This window comes from Chelonia mydas, chromosome 25 (genome assembly GCF_015237465.2).
Source record: "Chelonia mydas isolate rCheMyd1 chromosome 25, rCheMyd1.pri.v2, whole genome shotgun sequence".
NCBI lineage: Eukaryota > Metazoa > Chordata > Testudines > Cheloniidae > Chelonia > Chelonia mydas.
Window position 1 is genome coordinate 1,574,724 of NC_057858.1, and position 15,413 is coordinate 1,590,136.

General features: G+C 49.0%; 1 protein-coding gene across 5 annotated transcripts in view; it reads right to left on the reverse strand.

Moving 5' to 3' along the window:
* Positions 1-292: 292 nt before the first annotated feature.
* The window catches only part of PRAM1 (PML-RARA regulated adaptor molecule 1), a 28,770-nt gene continuing 13,649 nt past the window's right edge, over positions 293-15,413 (reverse strand). For 4 of the 5 annotated variants that reach the window (XM_037885973.2, XM_043535858.1, XM_037885974.2 and 1 more), the window contains exons 6-10: positions 14,643-14,742; positions 8,410-8,572; positions 6,805-6,838; positions 1,454-1,488; positions 293-624 (exon numbers count right to left, since the gene is read on the reverse strand). In XM_037885973.2, the coding sequence (XP_037741901.1) occupies positions 590-624; positions 1,454-1,488; positions 6,805-6,838; positions 8,410-8,572; positions 14,643-14,742 (367 nt within the window). In that variant the 3' untranslated portion in view covers positions 293-589. Of the gene's footprint in view, positions 625-1,453; positions 1,489-6,804; positions 6,839-8,409; positions 8,573-9,516; positions 9,581-14,642; positions 14,743-15,413 lie in introns of those variants that run through there. The other variant, XM_043535857.1, reaches the window with a different exon arrangement.

A 15,413-nucleotide genomic window follows, 5' to 3' on the forward strand; every position in this document is an offset into this window, starting at 1 on the left:
AAACACTACCTCCACGAGGGGCGTAGCTACCAGTACTGGGGCACTGTCTACACTAGCGCTGAAACTTGCTGCACTCAGAGGGGGTGTTTTTTCACACCCCTGAGTGAGAAAGTTGCAGCGCTGTAAATTGCCAGTGTAGATAAGCCCTAAGGTGCTGAGGCTTCACATACTTGGAAGCAGAGATATCAGAATCTTCTCAGGAAAAACAAGACAGACGAGAGAGCTGGATTTCTAAGCTAAACAACCAGCAAAATTAAAAAAAAACAAAAAAACTCTCAGGTCATCACCATACTTTACATGGACAAAAACAAGAAACACAGCAGATTCTTTATTTCCAGCTCACTTGTAACCTGTTTCTCTGAACACTATTGTGGTTCCTGTCCTACTTTTGAGTAGTTTTGCTGAATGCGGGGCAAAATCCTTCCAGAAGCCCAACATATTAAAAAATTAACCACCCTGCCATGTTACAAAGGACACGTTGCCTTTGGAGCACTAACTGTGGAGAAGGCAACTCCCATTTCGAAGAAGGAAACTTGCATTTAATGTTTTCATGTTTCTGTCCTCACAGCCCCCCCCTCTGCTGGTGAAATCACTTGCTGACTTTGGTGGAAGAATTAATTTCATCTGAGGAAGATAAGCAGAGAATATATGTATCCATTAGAGAGTTAATAACTAAGATCTGCTGTACAGAGCAGATCTGCACCCACCCATCCGTGCAGGTGTGCAGAGCTGTTCTCCCCCGTTCCCACTCTACATGTCTGCCAGGCAGCAGTCAGAGCTAGCGAACTCACTGAACAACTGGCCAGGAAAAGGTGAAATGGCTCAGCCAGCCCAACCAGTAACATCTGCTCTCACAAAAGCGGCAAAGAGTGGATCTGCTCTCATGTGGTTCTTTGTGGATTCAAGGGAGGTGGGCAGAGGGGGTGAGCTGAAGAGACAGTGGGGGAAAGCCATATGAGAAGGGAAACAAAGCAGGTCAAACTTGCCGGGAGCTCAGAAACCTCTGGGGAGGAGAGAGAGAGATGGGGTCTCTCAGGGAAGAGAGACTGGGGAGAAGGAAACCCCAAAGAAGGGAGAAGGGGAGTGAGATCCTGGAGAGGGCAAGGGTGAGCCTGCTGTCTGGTTCCTGGAGACTGGGCAATCTAATATACTCAAATTCCTATCTACTATTAATAAGCAAATAGTACGCATATTTGGTGGCCCAGCATGGGCAGGTCTGGTAGGACCCTCCACAGAGCAGTCTCTGCATTGCAAGGGGTCTGCTCTACTCCCCTGCAGATGAAATTAATGCCATTAGCCATGATGGGAGGTGGGGAGGAGGCATCATGTCCAGACTCAAATATCTCCAGTGAGCTAGGCTACTTGTCTCACTGTAAATTACAAGCACTTAGCCCTGTAGTCACCTCTGAATCTGGGGTGGGGGAGGGGAAGTGGGGTTAATTTGGATACCTACCACAAAAGGCAACGTCATCGTAAATGTCAGTGTCCCTGCGATTGAAAAGAACAAGGTACTGTGAGATTTACGGCCTTTGGACAGCTGTTTCACTTCTCTCATGTGTCTCTGGGAAGCCATGGACAGGTAGAGGCAGAGTCACACGGGCATGTAACAAGTTAAAAAAGCTTTAAATATAGAGCAAAGGAACATGGGAATAACAAGACCAGATCAGACCCAAGGTCCTTCTAGCCCAGTGTCCTGTCATAGAATCATAGAATATCAGGGTTGGAAGGGACCTCAGGAGGTCATCTAGTCCAACCCCCTGCTCAAAGCAGGACCAATCCTCAACTAAATCATCCCAGCCAGGGCTTTGTCAAGCCTGACCTTAAAAATATCTAAGGAAGGAGATTCCACCACCTCCCTAGGTAATGCATTCCAGTGTTTCACAACCCTCCTAGTGAAAAAGTTTTTCCTAATATCCAACCTAAACCTCCCCCACTGCCACTTGAGACCATTACGCCTTGTTCTGTCATCAGCTACCACTGAGAACAGTCTAGATCCATCCTCTTTGGAACCCCCTTTCAGGTAGTTGAAAGCAGCTATCAAATCCCCCCTCATTCTTCTCTTCCGCAGACTAAACAATCCCAGTTCCCTCAGCATCTCCTCATAAGTCATGTGTTCCAGTCCCCTAATCATTTTTGTTGCCCTCCGCTGGACATTTTCCAATTTTTCCACATCCTTCTTGTAGTATGGGGCCCAAAACTGGACACATACTCCAGATGAGGCCTGACACAGGTGGGTATACGTTTCTAATGTAACAATCGTGTTCTCATTATCCATAGTAAAGGTCTAGTCCTTTTGTGAATCCTCCAGGGCTCTTGGTCTCAGTGGTATGTAGTGGCAGCTAGTTCTATGGGTTAATTTTGCATCATGTACTTCCTTTTATCATTTTCCAGTGTCTTACTTTTTGATTTCAGCAAAGGGCCTCTTGCTCTTGCATGATAAGAAAGGGCAAATAGGAATGGGTGTCTGACTTTCTCCAAGCCAGGTTTCAGAGTAACAGCCGTGTTAGTCTGTATTCGCAAAAAGAAAGGGAGTACTTGTGGCACCTTAGAGACTAACCAATTTATTTGAGCATAAGCTTTTGTGAGCTACAGCTCACTTCATCGATGTGAACTGTAGCTCACGAAAGCTTATGCTCAAATAAATTGATTAGTCTCTAAGGTGTCACTAGTACTCCTTTTCTTTTCTCTAAGCTATTTGTTATTTTCTGTTCCTCTCTCATGTCCCTTCTGGATTTGTCTCCTGTCTGGATTTAACTGTCGCTATATTTTCAATCTTGTTTCACAGGAGAGGTTTCCAGGCCTCTCAATCAGTTTTGTGGCCTGTCTCTGAACCTCTCTCTATTTCCCCAGCAGCCTTTGGAGATGGATATGAAACATCAGAACTGAACACAGCTCTCTGAGGCGGGGAGGGGTACTGATTTACATAGACTCAAGGGCTTTAAGTCCAGAAAGTACCACTGTGAACATCTAGTCTGACCTCCTGCACATCACAAGCCACAGAACCTCACCCAGCCACTCCTGCAATGGGCCCAGAACCTCTGGCTGAGTTACTGACATCCTCAAATCATGATTTAAAGACTTCAAGTTACAGAGAATCCACCATTTACACTAGTTTAAACCAGCAAGTGCCCCATGCCCCATGCTGCCGAGGAAGGCAAAAAAACCCAGGGTCTCTGCCAATTTGACTGGGGGGGAAATTCCCTCCTGACCCCAAATATGGTGATCAGTCAGATCCTCAGCATGGGAAGACCCATGGGAAGACCCACCAGCCAGACACATGGAAAGAATTCACTGTAGTAACTCAGAGCCTTCCCTTTTTTATATATACTGGCATTATAGCATTTTCAGCATTATCTTCAGTCACATTCCTTATGCAAGCTAATATTGTGTTAGAACCTATCAATATGTAGGATCTAGCAGACCTGTGTACCATCTGTATTGCTATATGAGTCAGAGACCTGGACCCTCTTATAGGCAGACTTGGAACAGCTAGAGGCAGTCCCTATGCACTGTCAGCACCAAATCCTGAGCATCAAGTGGTTTGACTGTGCAAAATGTCACAGTCTTGCAAAGACTTGGCCTTCCTTCAGCTGCTCATTATATTCAGCAGTGGTGTTGCATGTTCTTCAGCTGTGTGGCCAGGATGGACAAAAATATCCCTGCACCCTGAGCTCTCAGACTCTGCACTGACACGCAAAGGGGTGTGCGCTCTGATCCTACCCGGTGCCAGGCCACCCCAGAGATTCGTGGATTCACGGGATTGAACCACATCTGGGAACTTCACTACACAATGCCAAGTGCAACACCATCACCCTTGGTCACTTTGGCTGGCGCAATGGTCCGTCGTAGACTACGTGTAATTGATGATGAATGTGTATGAGTCATCTAATCGTCCCCTCCAATGTCCACTACGGTGCCTTTGTCAATGGTGAATTCCATCTGCCATTGTGCTATCCATTCACCTACCTTTGTTGGCTCCCTCTAAAGTTCCTCACATTTTTCTCGAGTCTTGAGTAACCTATTTCATGTTGTGTCATCCATAAATGGCATTCGCCCTCTTTTCAAGACCACTACTAAGGCTATGAAATATCACTGGTCCATTTACAGGACTTTGGGACATCCCCCTGTTGAACCTTTCCTGTGCTGAAAACTAACCACTGATTCCTCCTCTTTGTTTTTGTCTCAGACAGCTTCAGATCCATGATAATACGTCACCTCTCGGACCGCAACTACTTCCCTTCCCTTCCCTTCCCTTCCCTTGTAGCCTCATTGGAGAGACTTTGTCAGAGGCTTCAAAATTACGTTATCTAAAAGTCTCCTTTATCCATTTTTCTCACTCACAGAAGGAATCCTCCAGGCTGGAGAGTAACAGGTGGACTAAGCCTGCTCACAAAAGTCACAGGAGGAGCTGATAGGCTAAAGATATTGAGCACAAATCCTCCAAAATTTCAGTAAGGGGGTAGGTGCCTAAATACCTTTGAGATCTGGGTCTTGGTGCCTTCCAGGCTCTGCCCATATAACCCAAGGGACTGTAGAACCCCACAGTCTGCTGCATGACAGGGAGGGTCCCTTCCAAGTTGCTGAGTGAATGGGCTGATGTGGGCTACTCTTGGTGTGTTGCCATCAGTGTCAGACCATTCCGGTCACTGGACAGAGCTGGGCAGTGTCCAGAACTCACAGACAGACCAACCCGTCGTGAGGATTTGCTGATCTCTAATGTATCGGTTTGATCCAGTATGCTCCCTTGTGACACCTTAAATACCTGACAGCATCTCAGCTTTGTACCTGAAAAGACTAGGTGCAGGATGGTCTCTCCCGGACATCCTTAGACTAATGCAGATTAAAGAGTTTTTCAGATGATTTCTTTGTGGTAACGCCCTACTCTCCCACCTCCACAACCTGACCTATTCTCCTGGGGTAGTCGGCCCGTGTTCCAGTGAGCTGTGTCATTCCACTATGTTTCAGTGATGCCTAATATATCAAGGTGATAAGAACATAAGAATGGCCATAGTAAGTCAGATCAATGGTCCATCTAGCCCATTATCCTGTCTTCCAACAGTGGCCAGGGCCAGATGCTTCAGAGGGAATGAACAGAACAGGGCAGTTATTGAGTGATCCATCCCATCATCTGGATATTAGGAAAAACTTTTTCACTAGGAGGGTGGTGAAACACTGGAATGCGTTACCTAGGGAGCTGGTGGAATCCCCTTCCTTAGAAGTTTTTAAGGTCAGGCTTGACAAAGCCCTAGCTGGGATGATTTAGTTGGGATTGGTCCTGCTCTGGGCAGGGAGCTGGACTAGATGACCTCCTGAGGTCCCCTCCAACTCTGATATTCTATCATTCTATGATTGAGTGGATGTTTTCAGAGAACTATCCACAATGACTCCAAGATCTTTCTTGAGTGGTAACAGCTAATGTAGACCCCATCATTTTATATGTGTACTTGGGATTATGTTTTCAATGTGCATTACTTTGCATTTATCAACAATGAATTTCATCTGCCATTTTGTTGCCCAGTCACCCCATTTTGTGAGATCCCTTTGTAACTCTTTGCAGTCTGCTTTGGACTTAACTATCTCGAGTAGTTTTGTATCATCTGCAAATTTTGCCACCTCACTGTTTACCCCTTTTTCCAGATCATTTATGACTATGTTGAACAGGACTGGTCCCAGTACAAATCCCTGGGGCACACCACTATTTACCTCTCTCCATTCTGAAAACTGACCATTTATTCCGACCCTTTGTTTCCTATCTTTTAACCATTTGCTGATCCAGGAGAGGCACTTCCCTCTTATCCCATGACAGCTTACTTTGCTAAAGAGCCTTTGGTGAGGGACTTTGTCCAAGGCTTTTTGAAAATCTAAGTACACTATATCCACTGGATCCCCCTTGTCCACATGCTTCTTGACTTCCTCAGAGAATTCTAGTAGATTGATGAGGCATGGTTTCCCTTTACAAAAACCATGTTGACTCTTCCCCAACAAATCATGTTCATCTATGTGTCTGATAATTCTCTTTTTTACTATAGTTTTAACAAATTTGCTGGTACTGAAGTTAGGCTTACCGGCCTGTAACTGCCAGGATTGCCTCTGGAGCCTTTTTAAAAAATCAGCATTGCATTATTTATCCTCCAGTCATCTGGTACAGAGTCTGATTTAAATGATAGGTTACAGAACACAGTTCTGCAATTTCACATTTGTGTTCCTTCATAACTCTTGGGTGAATACCATCTGGTCCTGGTGACTTATTACTGTTTATCAATTTGTTCCAAAATCTCCTCTATTGACAGGTCAATCTGGGACAGTTCCTCAGAATTGTTATCTAGAAGGAATGGCTCAGGTTTGGGACTTTCTCTCACATCCTCTCCAGTGAAGACTGATGCAAAGAATTCATTTCACTTCTCTGCAACAGCCTTGTCTTCCCTGAATGCTCCTTTAGGACCTGGATTGTCCAGTGGCCCCACTGATTGTGTGGTAGACTTCCTGCTTCTGATGTACTTAAAAATAATTTTGCTGTCAGTTTTTGTGTCTTTTTGTAGTTGCTCTTAAAATTCTTTTTGGTCCTGCCTGATTATACTTTTACACTTGACATGCCAGAGTTTATCTTCTTTTCTATTTTCCTCACTAGGATTTGACTTCCAATTTTTAAAGGATGCCTTTTTGCCTCTAATTTCCTGGTTTACTCTGTCGTTTAGCCATGGTGGCATTTTTTGGTTCTGTTATTGTCCATTGTCAGCTATTCTGGTTAATCTTTAGAGCTTGAAAATAAATTTCTAACCAAGAGAGAAAGGTATCTGTACTCACAGCTGCAGCAGCGTCACCCTGGGGACGTAGCCATCTGGAACAGACAGCAGAAGGAACACATTTAATGGAAATATAAATTCTCACCCAGGCAGCGAAGGAATCAGGCAAGCAGACCTAGAGGGCCACAACCTCAGCAGCATGTCCACTCTCAGAGGGGGCAGCATAGCACGGCAGGAGACGGATGCACAGAAAGTCAGTGCTGGGACTGGAGACTGATGCAGGCTGTATGGGGCTGGTGTAAGTGCCAGGCCCTAGATCTGGGTGTGCAAGGGAGGAGAATAACAGCCCTGCAAGCCTGCACCAAAAGCAAGACTGGCCTGGAGAAGCTAAGCTGGATCCTCAGTTGAGCAGCCAGTGTGGTCTCCGGCAGTGGCCAAAGGGGGCAGCAAAGTGAGAGACACTTTGATCTAGGGAAGCTCCACTCAGCCTGCCCTCTTGGCTGGCATCTCACCAGCAAAGTCTGGCAGCCTAGAAAGGGACACCCCGTGCTGAAAGAGACGGGAAGAGTCTACCTGCTATGAAGGTTGAAGGGCCGGGAAGAGTCTGCGTCTGCTGGGGGTAGCCACAGGACCAAGAAGAAGGTCCAGTGTGTGGCAGGGCCCTGACGTCTGGTGGCTCCAAGGCCCATTTAATCAGAATGTGCATGAGTGGAAATAGGGCTATTGTGAGTCTTGTGACTGGAGCAACGAGAACTCTGACAGGCTGGAGTTTTGGAGATGCCCCCAGGATTCAAATCCTCCTGAGCATCCCTTCGCCATCCTCCTCCAACCCCCTCCTCCCCTTCCCATCCTCCTCCAAGCCACTCAACCCTTTCCCATCCTCCTCCAACCCACTCATCCATTTCCTTTGTCCTTTCCCCAGGCTCCATCTCTCCATTCCCAGGATCCCCAGCCCGCCAGCAGCCCCCCTCTTAATGACACGTTGGGCACAGCACAGAGTCACACTCGGTTTGGCTCTGGCTCTTGGCTGTGACAGGAATGAGATGAAAGAGGCCCTCCCCCTCACTCGGGCACACACACATCCCACCAGGAAGCCCTGGAGCTCCTACGATGTGCAGGCTGCAGCTGGCCCAGGAGAGATGCCAGACTGTCAGCAGCCAAGGCCTCCAGCTGGTTTTCAGCAAATGCTGGGGCTGTGGGGAAGGAAAAGCAGGACACTGAACTGAGCTTTTTGGCCCCTAAACTTGGAAATGTTTGAGATCTAGGATAAAATCTGGGTCTGTTCTCCCCAGTGGCAGATTTCACAGTCTCCTGGCGTAGATTTTCCTTCAGTTCAAAATGCAGGTATGAAGCCAGGTGTTTTACTGTCAGGAGTTGCTGAAAGAGCCATTAACAGCCCGTCTCCCTATCTGCCTAGCTGGCATGCATACCACGTCCACATAACCCACCCCCGCTCAGCGTGGTACTGTCTCCCTCCAGCGGTGGCTGGGTCACAGGGAGAGGCTGATGAGCTCCTACAGCCAGGGCTGACAGAGCTGGGTGTGTCAGTTCAGGTGCTAGCGGTGCGGGCTTTTTAGAGCCCTATATCCCGGGTTCGATCCCTGGTACCAGCAACCCACCCGAGAAGCAAGGCATTAAGCTGGCCACCGGAACACCTCAGACTTACACTTCCACTGGTTGTTCCGGCAGAGGAGTCTCTCGGGACTCGTAAACTGAATGACATCCAGAATCTCTCCTCGCTTGAGCGGCAGATTCTTCCCTCCCCCTTTCTTCTCAGCAACGTTGGGATCGACCATCATTCGGGTCAGAGCACGGATTTCCCCTTCGAACTGTAACGTGAGCAGGAAGGAGACATACTGCAAATGGCTCCATCACTGACGATGGCTCAAGATGCCTGTCCGAGGTGAGGGCTGGCCAGACAGCTCTGGTGTGGCAGTGTCTTTCCTCGGAGGGGTCACTCCCAGGAGGCCAGTGGACTAGGAACTGTTTCCCCAGCCGTGGTGACCTAGTTTAACATACTTTCCCTATAGGTGGATGGAGTTGAGGGCACAGCAGCCCTGAAGATGCCTCCATGCTTAGGCCAGGCTCCTTTTTACAGGTCCTCGTTTCTCACAACTGGTGCTAACCGTCATACCTGACAGCAGCGTGCCCATCACTAGCATATCACTCTCCGAACGCTCTGCAGGGGCTGCCCACAGCCACAGGGAGCAATCAGGGACGACACTCCTGGACGTTGGGTCTGGGGTAGGCCACGAGTGGCACTGAACAGGGACTGTGGTTGGGATTTGAGTCCCCCACAAGTCCAGCTGGCATGGTCAGAGTACCAGAATGGACAAGCAGACTTCACATCAGTCATCACCTCATTGGAGAATGGGAGGGAATCCACGGAGAGGCTGACAGAGAAACAACTTGGGCCCTGCAGCTACTGGTGCTCTAGACCTACTGGGGTGCAGTGGGGAGGGTCCTTTCCTCCGGGAGAATGGGTTGGAGCTAAAAGTGCAGAACTAAGCATCAGGCGAGCGGGGTTCTAATCCTTGCTCTGCCAGGCTTGTTCCGTCAGCCTGTCTGTGCCTCGTTCCCCCTGGGTGAGAGGAGTGAGCACTGGAGCTGGTCAGGCTGCTTCTCCTTTGGATTCATCAAAATCCAAACGTGTCACGGGAATGTGGCGATGTTGGTGACATTTCAGTGGGAATGGAGGCGGGTTTCTGAGGGAAGCCAGCCTGGTTTCCTGTCCGCTCTCTCACCTTCCCAGCCCCCTGCCTGGGGGGGCAGCTGTGGAGCTGGGACCCTGGAAGCCTCTGCTTGAGCTGGGATTCTTGGGGCTTCTAGGATGGGAGCTGGGGAAATATTTTGAAAAGGTTGGAACATAATCTTGTTTTGATTTTTCTGAACAGTGTTGAAAATTCCAGTCCGTGGGAAACTGACATTTCAAGATATTGTTCTGATGCGGAGCAATTCCCTTTCTAATTGTGGAATTTTCCTTGGCAGAGAATTCTGGGTTCTGACCCCGCTACAGATAACACTGCCCTACCTCATTGGGTAAATTCCTGAACTCGAAGCCTGGTCTCTGTTAAGGGAATTTGCCCTTGTGCAACTGCATCAATGTACTCTCTGGTCCAAACCTCTAATATAGACATCCTGCACTGGCATAAAGTGGGGTGTAATTTGGAAACTTGTTTAATACCTGTCTTTGTGCTGATCTGATGCATCCATATTAGGGGTTTGCACACAGCCCCACTCACCCCTTCCCCATGTCACCGCTTACCCGCATCGTCCCATCCCACATTCCCGCTCACTCCCATCGTCTCCTCCCATGTCCCCGCTCACCCCCGTTATCTCCTCCCATGTCCCCGCTTGCCCCTATCGTCCCCTCCCCCCACTTGCCCACATCTTCCCCTCAGATGTTCCCACTCACCCCGCCATCCCCTCCCTATGTCTCCACTCACCCCATCATCCCCTCCCCATGTCCCCGCTCACCCCGGTTCTCCCCTCACACGTCCCCGCTCACCCCATCGTTCCCTTCCATGTCCCCGCTCACCCCTGTTGTTCCCTCCCATGTCCACACTCACCCCCGTCATCCCTTCCCATGTCCCCATTCACCCCGTCATCCCCTCACCATGTCCCCGCTCACCCCCGTCGTCCCTTCACAAGCCCCCCTCAGTCCCGTCATTCCCTCCCAGATCCCTGCTCACCCCTGTCGTTCCCTCCCATGTCCCCGCTCACCCACATAAGAACGGCCATACTGAGTCAGATCAAAGGTCCATCTAGCCCAGTATCCTGTCTTCCGACAGTGGCCAGTGCCAGCTGCCCCAGAGAGAATGAACAGAACAGGTAATCATCAAGTGATCCATCCCCTGTCCCTCATTCCCAGCTTCTGGCAAACAGAGGCTAGGGACACCATTCCTGCCCATCCTGGCTAATAGCCATGAATTTATCTACTTTTTTTTTTAACCCTCTTATGGTCTTGGCCTTCACAACATCCTCTGGCAAGGAGTTCCACAGGTTGACTGCATTATATGAAGAAATACTTCCTTTTATTTTTTTTTAAACCTGCTGCCTATTAATTTCATTTGGTGACCCCTAGTTCTTGTGTTATGAGAAGGAGTAAACAACACTTCCTTATCTGCTTTCTCTACATCAGTCATGATTTTATAGACCTCAATCATATCCCCCCTTAGCCATCTCTTTTCCAAGCTGAAAAGTACCAGCCTTATTAATCTCTCCTTATACGGAAGCCGTTCCATACCCCTAATCATTTTTGTTGCCCTTTTCTGAACCTTTTCCAAAATCAATATTTCTTTTTTGAGATGGGGCGACCACATCTGCACACAGTATTCAAGATGTGGGCGTACCATGGATTTATATAGAGGCAACATGATATTTTCTGTCTTATTATCTATCCTTTTCTTAATGATTCCCAACATTCTGTTTGCTTTTTTGACTGCTGCTGCACATTGAGTGGATGTTTTCAGAGAACTATCCACAATGACTCCAAGAGCTCTTCCTTGAGTGGTAACAGCTAATTTAGACCCCATCATTTTATATGTATAGTTGGGATTATACTTTCCAAGGTGCATTACTTTGCATTTATCAACATTAAATTTCATCTGCCATTTTGTTGCCCAGTTACCCAGGTTTGAGAGATCCTTTTGTAGCTCTTCGCAGTCTGCCTGGGTCTTAACTATCTTTAGTGATTTTGTATCATCTGCAAATTTTGCCACCTCACTGTTTTACCCCTTTTTCCAGATCATTTATGAATATGTTGAATAGGACTGGGCCCAGAATAGACTCCTGGGGGACATCGCTATTTACCTCTCCCCATTCTGAAAACTGACCATTTATACCTACCCTTTGTTTCCTATCTTTTAACCAATTACCAGTCCATGAGTGCACCTTCCCTTTTATCCTGTGGCAGCTTACTTTGCGTAAGAGCCTTTGGTGAGGGACCTTGTCAAAGGCTTTCTGAAAATCTAAGTACATGATATCCACTGGATCCCCTTGGTCCACATGCTTGTTGACTCCCTCAAAGAATTCTAGCAGATTGGTGAGGTATGATTTCCCTTTACTAAAACCATGTTGACTCTGCCTCAAGAAATTATGTTCATCTATATGTCTGACAATATTGTTCTTTATTACAGTTTCAACCAGTTTGCCTGGTACTGAAGTCAGGCTTACCGGCCTGTAATTGCCGGGATCACCTCTGGAGCCCTTTTTAAAAATTGGCGTCACATTAGCTATCCTCCAGTCATCGGATACAGAAGCTGATTTAAATGATAGATCACAGACTACAGTTAGTAGTTCTACAATTTCACATTTGAGTACCTTCCGAACTCTTGGGTGAATATCATCTGGTCTTATTGACTTATTGCTGTTTAATTTACCATTTTTTTCCAAAACCTCCTCTAATGATACCTCAATCTGGGACAGTTCCTCAGATCTGTCACCTAAAAAGAATTGCTTGGGTTTGGGAATCTCCCTCACATCCTCAGCTGTGAAGACTGATGCAAAGAATTCATTTAGTTTCTCCTCAATGGCCTTATCATCCTTGAGTGCTCCTTTAGCATCTCAATCGTCCAGTGCCCCCACTGGTTGTTTAGCAGGCTTCCTGCTTCTGATGTACTTAAAAAAAATTTGCTATTAGTTTTTGAGTCTTTGGCTAACTGTTCTTCAAATTCTTTTTTGGCCTTCCTAATTGTATTTTTACACTTTGCTTGCCAGCCTTTATGCGCCTTTCTATTTTCCTCACTAGGATTTAACTTCCACTTTTTAAAGGATGCCTTTTTGCCTCTCACTGCTTCTCTTACTTTGTTGTTTAGCCACGGTGGCCCTTTTTTGGTTCTCTCACTATGGTTTTTAATTTGGGGTATACATTTAATTTGGGGTATACTATTATGGTATATTTAAAGTTTCCACACAGCTTGCAGAGATTTCACTTTTGGCATTGTACTCACGTCCTTGCTCACCCCCGTCGTCCCCACCCACGTTCCCACTCGCCCCCTGTCATTTCCTCCCACGTCCCTGCTCGACCATGTCCTCGGTCACCCAGTCATCCCCTTCCGTGTCCATGTTCACCCACCGTCTTCCCGTCCTATGTCCCCGCTCACCCATGTCCTCACTCACCCCTGTCATCCCCTTCTGTGTCCCTGTTCACCCACCGTCTTCCCTTCCCACATACCCGCTCACCCCCATCATTCCCTCCCACATCTCCGCTCTCCCCCATCATTCCCTCCCCATGTCCCCACTCGCCCCCCATCATCCCGTCCCACGTCCCCACTCTCCCCCATCATTCCCTCCCCATGTTCCCGCTCGCCCCCCGTCATCCCGTCCTACGTCCCCGCTCTCCCCCATCATTCCCTCCCCATGTTCCTGCTCCCCCCATCGTCCCCTCTCACATCCCCGCTCTCCCCCATCATTCCCTCCCCATGTTCCCGCTCGCCCCCCGTCATCCTCTCCCATGTCCCTGCTCACCCCCATCATTCCCTCCCCATGTTCCCGCTTACGACCCGTCATCCCGTCCCACGTCCCCACTCTCCCCCATCATTCCCTCCCCATGTCCCCGCTCGCCCCCCATCATCCCGTCCCATGTCCCCACTCACCCCCATCATTCCCTTCCCATGTTTCCACTCCCCTCCGTCATCCCGTCCCACGTCCCCGCTCGCCCCCCCCGCACCAGGCAGCAGCTTCACATGACCCAATGTGAATGAGGGAGCTGGCGAGGGCAGACAGAGCAGATTTGTGGAGGCAGCATGGGGGAGACGTGGGAAGTGAGCTGGGCGGTGAGACTGGGGTAGAAGAAGTGGAGAAGAGACGAGCTCTCTCTTCATCTCCCTTCCCCCAGCCCCCAGATAGTGGCCCATTTCTCCATATGCCCCCATTACCATGCACTCTCCACAGCCCCATACCCCTGCTCACAGCCATGCTCCCCCTTGCACCCTGACACAGTCTCACTCCCCAGCAACTCCTCCCCCCCGCCACGGCCCACTATCCCAGTCCGCTCTCGCGCGTTGACCTGTAGGCCATGTCTCAGGAAGCAGACAGTGGATGTGGGAGGGAAGTGGTGTCGCATGGTGCGAGGGCAGGTTGAAGAATGTGGGATGGGAGGAGGCTGGGGCAGAGCGCCTGTGGGGATGAAGACAGCTCTGCAGGGGATGCGGTGGAGGAAGGGCTGCATTGACAGGAAAAGCGCCCAAATCAGCCATGGCTCTGACAGAGTGAAAGGATGGCCCAGTGCTTTGGGCACTAGCTTGGGAAGCAGGAGGCCTCGCTGCAATTCCTGCTGGCCTATAGACGTCCTGGGGGACCTTGGCCAAGCCTCTCTGTGCCTCAGCTCCCCACTGGCAACCTGAGGCTAGCAGCACTGCGTGTGCGGGGAAGTTATGGGGATACACATGCTAAAGACTGAGAGGTGCTCATATGCCACCAGAGACTGTAAGGCCAGGCCGGATCGCTAAGATCATCCCTCACCTCCTGCACGGCACTGGCCGGACGGCACTGGCCAGAGAACGGCTGTGCTGGATGGGGCCGGAACACACCGGAATGGCGGACCGGCACTTTGGCTGCAGAACGTGACCTTGCAAGTACGGGGTGTGTGAGGTCACGCTGGTGGGGTGTTCTGGCAGGTGGGAACCTGACACTGTTATTTCTTCACTGAGCCCATCATTTCTGCTTGAGCTCGGGCAGATCTTGCAGTGGGGGACCTAAGACTGTTAAGTCTAAGCTAACAAAGATTTTGGTCTGGGTTCCTATTAAGAGTTGTTTTATAGAGGAGATCTCTCTCCAGCTTTGTGTGAAATCCCTGTCACATAGGGCACCACCCTCACTGTGGCTGCAGGAGGGGAATGAATGACTGACTGCACCTCATGGGGGGATTGCTATGAAAAAGGGCCGATTGCTGCTCACCTTGAATTTCTTCCGAAATTCCTTGTCCGTCTGCTCTTCTTTCTTGCACTGTTTGAGATTCTTCACACGTTTCCCGCTTAGCTCTGAAATCTGGGCTTTTCTGCAGAGCCAGGAAAAGTCACAGTGATCTTCCGGAATGTTCAGGAGAGGCAGCCCGCCCCCCAGTCCTCCCTTGTCCAGTTCATATTAAATCATCCATGGCAATAACACCGCATCCCACTTCCACTGCTGGGGATGCCCCACTACAGCCCAAGGTCTCCATCCGTCCAGGGCTTTGGGGCTGCGTTCCAAACTAGCAGAGAAGTTAAACTGTTCGGGCCGGATTCTCCACTTGGTTCTGTGTCAGCTTTACGCCAGTGCACTGCAGCCCAGAATCAGTGCCTTTGTGTTTAACTTTGTCAGGCCTGACTCACGGCCCTGCAGTGTGTTCAGGTATTTACTCCGGCACAGAGCCAGAGTGAAACATCCCTGGCCTGTTTTGCACTCCCATGCTCTGGTGTAAATGACTGCGCAAGAGGCGGATCTATAGTGAATCAAGCCCACGGATGGCCTGGAGAATCATTCTGCCCCAATCCCTGTGCTAAGCTAAGGTATATTCCATGCAAACCACCACAGCAAGCCCTGGCTTTAATGCAGTGTGAAGATAAAGAAACTACAACTTGAAATTTTAAAGGTGAAGGCTCAGTTCCTTTCTTTAACACCACCCATGTGGGGGCCTCTTATTCAAAGATGAACTGCAAAGCCAAACATGGGGTTATAACCATCAGGCTT